Raw genomic sequence first — 8,621 nt, 5'->3', positions numbered from 1 at the left:
TTTTCCAGAAGCCGTTTCTAATTTAATGAGCTGCTGGTCTCATGTACCAGATCCCCAAAAAGAAAAGTGAGGGTGAGAAATAAGTTTCAATGAAAATTACACTGGATCACTTCTAACACTTTACATTGGCTATATTTCTTAAGAGCAAAGCCAATTCTTTTTCTTCTTTTCTCCTGCCACACCAACAACGACTAAATTCAGAAGTCCTTTAGCACTAAAAAATAACTAGGAGAAATCTGGGTGTTAATTGCAGTTGGCATTTCTCAGCTCTCTGCCAGAAGCAGCCATTTTGGTAAAAGATGATGTCATTTGGAACACTTGGGGTTTTAGTTTATTCCGAGGTACCAGTTTCCATTAGCCACAGAATAACAGCTTAATCATTAGATCAAATTTAGGTTTAAAGATAACAGAGGAGTAGGAATAAAAATCATTAAATTCCACCTCTTAATCCTTCATAGCACATTATAAACTTTTCCAAAAGTTCAAAGCAATAGAAAATTTTCACACCTTTTTTTTTTCTTTCCTGTTTTCTGTTTCCAAGTGTTTGTTCTTCCCTTGACTAAGCTTGGTAATAACTAGTCTGGTCAGTTTCACTTTCCAATTTTTATACATAAGTGAAAGCTGTTTTGTGTCAACAGTTTAAAGATGTTTAGAATCGTCTCACCTGCTGGGCGGATTTCCTGCAAGCCTTTCTTTGGGAGAGAAGAGGGGGAATAAAAGGTTATTTAGAATTTCTTATGCTTCAAAACTAGAACCCTGAATTAGATCACATCAGAGTAATTAATGCTTTATTTTTAACCTATTAAAGTTTTCTGGAAGTGGGCAAGAGGGTGATGGTTATGCTGTATTCCCACTTAATCATCATTATTTGTACAGCATAATGCTTTGTCTGCAGTTACCTTAGAAAACTGGCACTTAAAGAGATGGGTTTTAATCCACAGAAAGTGTTTCTTTTTTCTTTTTGGATTAGATAAACGCTAGTCTCTTAATCCTATTGCGTGACACGTCCTGGCACTGTTCTCAAGATGTGAAGAGAAAAAGAAAAGAAAGTTGCACCTTGTTTAAAGATTGAGCGCAGTGTGGTTTATGAGATTATTAGGAGGAGGAGCAAAGAGAGTGGCATGTCTCTTCCGCAAATTCTTAACGAGGTTAACCTGTGGCTGCTGTTGTTTCACCCTACTCGGGCTCCTGGCAGGGGAACTTTCTGTTCTCTTAGCGCTATCCTAGGCTTCCCAGTTGAGCTCTCCGAGAAGATAAAACTCAAAGGGCTGCGTGTATGTTTCAAACAGACAGAGGGAGACAGGAGCACACGCAGTCGGCGGAAGACGGGGCCACGGCCCCGCCACGGCCCGGCCACGGCTGAATGCGGGAGCCGGCGTGACCTTTCCACGTGTCCCCGACACCTGCGAGGCTAGCGGGGCACCGGGTTTCCTTTTCCCGGGAGCCGGCGCGAGCCCGGAAGAGGCTGGGCGTCTGGGGGCTTAGGTCGGGGGGCCGGGAGGCCCTCCTTCGGAACACGTGCGGCCAGCGCGCAGCTGGTGCGAGGGCTGACCTGGCCTTCCCGCCCCGGCTGGGCCCGCGAGTCCCTGGCCCGCCGGCAGGCGCCGGGAGGCGGGCCGCGGCGGTGGCGGCGGGCGGGACCCGGAGCTTTCGGCCAGCTCTTTAGGGCGGCCTAGCGAGCGCGCCAGGCCCGGCTGGAGCGAGCCCCAGTGCAGTACTGCCCGAGCCCGGGCGGGGTCTCTGTTCTCTGGCAGAGGAGGTCCCTTGGCAGCGGGAAGCTCCCTCTCTTTCTCTCGCCGCCGCTCGGAGTCTGCGCCCTGCTGCCAGGCGCCCAGCTCGGCGCTCCCCTGTGCTCGCCCGGCGCCCACTCATTCGCAGCCCGGCCTTCGTCGCCGCCGCCTCCCTGCTCCTCCTCCTCCTCCTCCTCCTCCTCCTCCTTTCCCCAGCCCGCCGCGGCCATGGCGGACAGCGCCAGCGAGAGCGACACGGACGGGGCGGGGGGCAACAGCAGCAGCTCGGCCGCCATGCAGTCGTCCTGCTCATCGACCTCGGGCGGCGGCGGTGGCGGTGGGGGAGGCGGCGGCGGTGGGAAGTCGGGGGGCATTGTCATCTCGCCGTTCCGCCTGGAGGAGCTCACCAACCGCCTGGCCTCGCTGCAGCAGGAGAACAAGGTGCTGAAGATCGAGCTGGAGACCTACAAACTCAAGTGCAAGGCGCTGCAGGAGGAAAACCGCGACCTGCGCAAAGCCAGCGTGACCATCGTGAGTTGCTCCCCCGGGGGGCGCGCCGCGGCGCCGACCTCCGCCCGCCTCCGGGAGAGGTTGCACCTGGACCGGGCAGCCCCCGAACTCCCCGAGCCTTCCGGGGACCTGCAGCGAGCACACTCTGCCAAGAACTGCTGGCCCCTGGAGGGTCGGGGAGAGGGAGGTGTCCCTTTGGGGCCACGCGAGTCTGGCCTCCCTCAGGGGTCAGGCCCCTCGCGGGGTGCGGGAGAAAGCTGCTGGGACAACCACCCACATTTTCTTTTCGCCACTGGGGAGGAGGCCCCTCCCGGGCAGTGCTGGAGACTGGTGGCGTGGCTGGGGGGCGGGGTGGGACTTTTTTTTTTTTTTTTTTTTTTTTTCCAGTCACAGCGTGCCTGAGGTGTACGTCCAGAATCTGGGGACCCCTAGGCTGTGGGAGAGGGAGGAAGCCGGATTAGGTTCCGGGGGCCTGCCTTAGGGTGCGGGGGTTGCGTAGCTGGGCTGGGCACTTCGCTGGCATCTGTACGGCGCTAGCTTGATCGCCCGGGGAGGGGGCGGGAGAGAGTGGCTGGGAATCCGGGAAGTGGAGTTTTCTGGCCAGGATTGAGAGGGAAGGGCGGGTACCGGAGCTGATGCTCCCACCTCCGTTGGAAGTCCTTTCCTTGGTTCGGGTTGAGTGTAGGGGGTGCCAGCGGCAGTGCACAGCCTGGAGAATGCAGCATCTTACACTAAACCTGGACAGAGTGAAGGGTGTGCAGCTTGGACAGGCTGAAACCGTGAAGGGTATCGACTGACTCCTTTTCCCTTGCGGAGGAGGATGTACGTGTGTTTGCTTCATTGGTGGTGGAGTGTCTAGGGATATTTAGCCTCTGAGTCCAGATACTTGATGAGAGAACAGACTGTTCTGTTTCCACCTGGCGCCCGAGGCTCACCCGAAGAGGGTAAGATTAGGTGTGTAGTCTCCCTCCTAGCGAAGCAGGCGGTTAGAAAGGCCACTATAGCCGTGATGAGGCGAAACATAACTGGAAAAAGTACACCGTGTGCTCTCACCTAATATCCCTGCCAGCTAGCCACATCATTAACATGCAGAATCCCCATACAGACAACTCTATTCATATCAAAACAGTTTCCCAGCCAGGAGCTGAGAAGAAAATGTCAAGAAATCAAGGGCATAAATTACCATAGAGTTGCTGCACCATAGCTGATGAGACTGAACCTTCAGATGGAGAAAAAAGCATGAATTTGGGAATGGATCAAAGATGACAGTCTGGAAATGAAACGGGGCAAGTTTAGGATGCCCCTGTGCCAGAAAAAGTCTTCAGCAGAGAAGTGAGTGTGTATGTGTGAGTGGGTGTGTATGCTCCCCCAGTGCTAGCTCATACATGGGACCTGGATGGCATTCTGAATTTGCTTTAGAAGCAGATTTCCACCAAAGTTTCAGTGTGATTGGCAGCCTAAATAGAAATTGATTATAGAAAGACACTTTGCATGCTCAAATCCAGTCCTGGTGAATGGAATGGGAACAACATTCACGCGTTTCCAGACTGTCAAGTTCTTGAAGTGCCCTTTTGGTTAGGAAGAGGGAGGAATTTGCAGAGGCAGCCACTTCCAAGCCTTCTCTAGCTTTCTTGGCCAAGAGAGAGGTCTCTGCTGAGTGGGGGTTTGAGAAGAGGGGGAAGTTGGTGGAAGCAGTTTATTTAAGGTTTGAGTTAGTAAATGAGAGGGTTAGTCTCTCGGAGAATGTGAACCATAGAAAGTAGTAAAACTTATATGAAACAGAATCTCTAGCCTCTTGTATACAGTGAGCAATTCAGGCTGTTTTTGTTTGTTTGGGAGAGAGGATTAGGGGTGGAGATACTGTGAAAGGGTATCTGTTTGACAGTTGACCGTATTATAAGTAGGTCTGTAAATTATACACAAACACGTTGGCTTCACATGGACAAATGTGTTCATTCCTGGTGCATAAGATCGGAGGCCTTCTGAACACTTGGTTTGAAGAGTGTGTGAGGTGGTAGCTTTATTTCTTAGCACTTACCCTCAGCTAAAACTGACACCCCACCAGATATACTTTGTGAAATGTGGCCGTACTGAGTAGAGTTTTAATATTGTTTTAGATGACAGCCTACAAGTACCTTTTGGTACTCAGTTCTTCTTTGATCTCTAATTCATACTTTCAAGGAAACAAAAATGCTTGTCGTTTACCTGGTTCCTTAGTATTTGACAGGTGTTATTAAGGCAAATGCAGAGAAGAGTTCTTTTAAGCTTTTGAGAATTTTGGACCCAGGTTGTGTTGAAGTGGGCTTGACCTCTCATGTATGCAATATGGGAGGAGAGATGTGTGTGACTATGTGAAATGGGTCTGTGGGTGTAAGGAGCCCATTGAACAATACTGTGTCGTAATTTCTGTCAAGGTTAAGCTGGACAACTCCTAACAACTCTAAGTTAAACATAGCCCTTATTAGTAGTTGCCTAGAAAGTTTGTGATAAGGCCTATATTCAATTCAATGAAGGCCTTGCTAGATTTTTCATATTTTAGTTAATTTAAAGGGAAGATGGTGTCCTAATCCTATTACTTGCTCTCCTGGTGCTTATTAGTTCCTTTACTTACAATATTAACTTTAATATTCTTGAGCACTAAAGGTGATTGTGAGTGTCTTTCCTTTTCCCTGCATATGTCCAGGAAGGTACACTGCTAATCAGCCACACTGTGGAAGAGTGTGGCTCTTTTTTTTTTTTTTTTTTTTTAGCAGCTTATTTTTTTAGAGTAGTTTTAGGTTTGCAGCAAAATTGAGGGGAAAGGGGGAAAGTACAGAGATTTCTCACATATTCCTTGTCCTTCCCCTCCCCCATTATCAACACTCTCCACCAGAGTGGTGCATTTGTTCCAACTGATGAACCAACTTTGACCCATCATAATCACCCAAAGTCCTTAGTTTACATTAGGGTTCATCTTGGTGTTTGTACATTCTGTGGGTTTGGACAAATGTATAATGACACATATCTACTATTGTAGTATCCTGCAGAGTAGACCAAGTACTTTAAAACTCCTCTGTGCTTTGCCTTCTCATCCCTCCCTAACCTAGCACCCACTGATTTTTTTTTTACTGTCTTCATAGTAATCCATTAACCTGTGAAGGACTTAGTTGTTTCCAAGTTTTGGCAATTAAGAGTAGAGCTGCACCAGACATCTGTGTGCAGGGCATTGTGTGGACAAAAGATTTCAGCTGTTTTGAGTAAATACCAAAGAGTGCAATTACTGGATTGTATGGTTAGAGTATTTTTGTTAAGCAGCGGCTCAATTGTCTTTCCAAAGTGGCTGTACCATGTTGCATTCCTACCAGGAGTGAGTGAGCATTCCTGTTGATCCACATACTTGTCAGCTTTTGCTGTTGTCATTGTTTTGGATTTTGGCCATTCTGATAGGTGTGTAGGTACCTCATTGTTGTGCCCTCTTTTAAAAACCAGTCCAAAGGCTAGTAGAAATCTTAACTAGTGATCATTTCTGTGTATTTTGGTATATAAATGCTTACTTGGATCAAGCTGCCTATTTAATAAAGGACTGGTTTCATGGGTCCCTGTTCTCAGCATCTGTATGATAAAGTTAAACATTATCTCTAGGGAAGAATCAACTGGATGAGGCCTTTCATCCGTGTGTCCAAGTGCCTGGTGCATCTGGGAGTCACGAGCTTGCCCCTAGTATGTTTCACTTGGGGCTTACGCGAAGAGTGGAATGTTTTGAGTGATTATCCAATTTCTCCCAGTAAATCAGCAGTGGAACCAGGATGCTGATTATAGCTCATAATTTCTTCTTTGGCGTGGAGAAAATACACAAAAAGCAAATGCTCAGTCAGTCTGTTGAATAGCTTTTATATGTTAGGCTAGATTTATCCTGCTTTTATTGTGGGTGAAAATGTAATTGGAGATGATCTGATTCATTGTAGTAAGAGGTGTCCAGCGGTGGTGGTCTCTGAGATGAGGAAGTGCTATAATGGGCGTTAGTTGGATGGTTTTACAGTTCTAGATGAGCTGCTAGTATTCTCAGTATAAGTGGAGCTTTCACCTGGCATGGCTGGTCTCTAAGGCGTATGCCTTTTCTAGACTGGTTCAGACCTAATAGCATGTGTCTGGTTTGAAAATAAAGGCCTAGTATTTGAGTATCTTTCTCTAACTATAAAGTTAGTTCTTTATTATAGAACTTTAGGGAAATACAGAAATACAAAGGAATTTTGAAGTTACAGTAGAAAAACAGGTTTGTATGGCATGATTAGAAAGCCTGGCTATTTTAAACATCAACAGTGTAATCGTTTCATTAACCAATAAAATCTTCCATATAGTAAATGTTGTGGATTTGGGGTTATTTACTCTGGAAGCTTAATACACTATTTTCCATTTTTAAGACTTCATTTTGGCAGACTCTGAAGCTGTCAGATTGACATTGCCCTTGTAAAGAGGTGTGGTGTATGTCTTTTTTTGTTGTTGTTAAAATTTTCCCCCCTTAGATTCTTAATGGAAAACACCCAGCTTTAGACAGAACTTTGAGAACGTCTGACCTCACAGTTAGGTCTAATTATACATGGTTCAGTTTTGTTACAAAGGCTGTATGGTTAGTTTTCTTCTGCAGTTGAAATTCTTCATGTTGATGTCTCTTCTGTTTCATAATGTAATTGTATTTGATTAAAAAAACCCAGAATGTTGGAGGAGATTGTGACAGTCTTTTGCAGTGTTCCTTTTGTTTTGCTGGGGTGGGAGAATCACCAGTACCTGGTTTGCAGTGACTCTTGTTCAAGACCAGAGACACTGGCCTACAGCAAAAATCTGAAACTAGTCATTGCCTGTTTAAAAACATTCAGTGGCTCTCCATTACCCTCTGGATCCAGGTAAACTTTCTGTGGTTTACCAGGCCCTTCTTGCTCTGGCCCCTGCTTGCTTCACACACCTACCCCTCAACGTCTAGAAGCTCTCACTTGGTTGAACTGCTAGTTGCTGGAATTTCAATAGGTCTCTCTGACTCCTCTGGGATAGACTTCCTGCCCTTAATCCTATCCCTGACTCCTCCCTTCCCTTCTACCTCGTAGATCCTAGTAGACTATACTACCTTTTCCACCCCCACCCCAGTGCGCATTGCCACTGCCTCTGTACCAGCCACACAGTGGGCTTTGTGCCCATTCATGTGCTCCCACAGGACCCATCTGTCACTCCCTCTACCACCCCATCACATAGGTGCCCCTCAGCAGGGGTATACATTCTTCCAGGGGCAGATTTTGCTTTGTTCACTCCCATTTCTCAGTGCCTGGCATGTGGTAGATACTCAAGGGTATGTTGAGTTGACTCAGGAGGCCCTGGGTAGTGCAGTGGTTGTTGTTTTGTGCCCATTCTGTCTTGACCTTGTACTAATAGGGTCATTCTCCTGCTGCATGTGTTCTGAACAACAGCACATATGGTCTTCGCAGGGGTTGGTTAAAGAGGCTAGATGGATGAATGAATACAGTGTATACTTTGGGGAACCATTACAATCAATGCAACCCAAGCTCTTGTTTTCTAAGGGTGGGTGAGGTTATAGGTTACCTTGTAGCTATATCTAGATGTTCAAGATACACTTCACCTCTGAAAGGGGGACAAAGTGTCTTCAGTTTCACCTTTCCAAGGATTTTTGAGCCAGGCTTTTAGGGGGAAAATGTGGTTCTGTTGGCATGTTCAGATTTACCACTTCAGTTTTGGTAATGGTGACCGATCATTTCAGTGTTTTCTCATGACTTTCGTTAGTTTTGAAATGCCCCACAGCTGCCTCTGGGAAACAGTGTGCTATCGTGCATCTCTGCAAGTACCCGTGACCTGAAGCTCTGTTTGGGGAAGTATCTGCAAAGGAGATTGGGAGACTTGGCTGAATCCTTGTAGATGTCCATGGGAGGCTTGCAGGGTGGAGTTGCAGGAGCTTGGTAATGGTGTCACACACAGTGTGCTTGCATTTCTTCTTAAATGCTTTGCAGTGATCGTTGCATTTACACCTAGAAATGCTCATCTGACCTTTTCAACTACAGCCAGGCTGAACCAGGAGTAACCTTCCTCTTCCTCTTTCCCTCCCATACTTCTTCCCTCAGTGGGTAGGTGTTGCTTTTTGTTTTCAATCACAATGCAGCTGCTTTTAGATAGATTGAATTATTGTCAAAGCTGGTGAAGTCAGTGTTCACAGGTTCAGTGTGTTCTTGCTTGGTGGTGGTTCAAATTTTTTGACAGGGAAACTAATGCTCTGGAAAATGTTTCTAATCATCAGGATCTCAGAGTGGTGTTAACTTGCAAACTCTTCCTTCCCCAATATTGTCAAATTTTCTTATCTTTCATGGGTGTGAAACTCACAGCTGTGAGTTTTATTTCAGTGTT

At 46.9% G+C, this 8,621-nt stretch overlaps 1 protein-coding gene across 2 annotated transcripts in view; it reads left to right on the top strand.

Moving 5' to 3' along the window:
• The first annotated feature begins 1,761 nt into the window (after positions 1 to 1,761).
• Positions 1,762 to 8,621, top strand: part of CCDC6 (coiled-coil domain containing 6) — a 107,415-nt gene continuing 100,555 nt past the window's right edge. The window contains exon 1 of one of the 2 annotated variants that reach the window (XM_042907484.1): positions 1,762 to 2,261. In XM_042907484.1, the coding sequence (XP_042763418.1) occupies positions 1,959 to 2,261 (303 nt within the window). In that variant the 5' untranslated portion in view covers positions 1,762 to 1,958. The remainder of the gene's footprint in view (positions 2,262 to 8,621) is intronic. The other variant, XM_042907482.1, reaches the window with a different exon arrangement.

Source organism: Panthera leo, chromosome D2 (assembly GCF_018350215.1).
Source record: "Panthera leo isolate Ple1 chromosome D2, P.leo_Ple1_pat1.1, whole genome shotgun sequence".
NCBI lineage: Eukaryota > Metazoa > Chordata > Mammalia > Carnivora > Felidae > Panthera > Panthera leo.
This window is presented reverse-complemented; position numbering and strand designations above follow the sequence as displayed.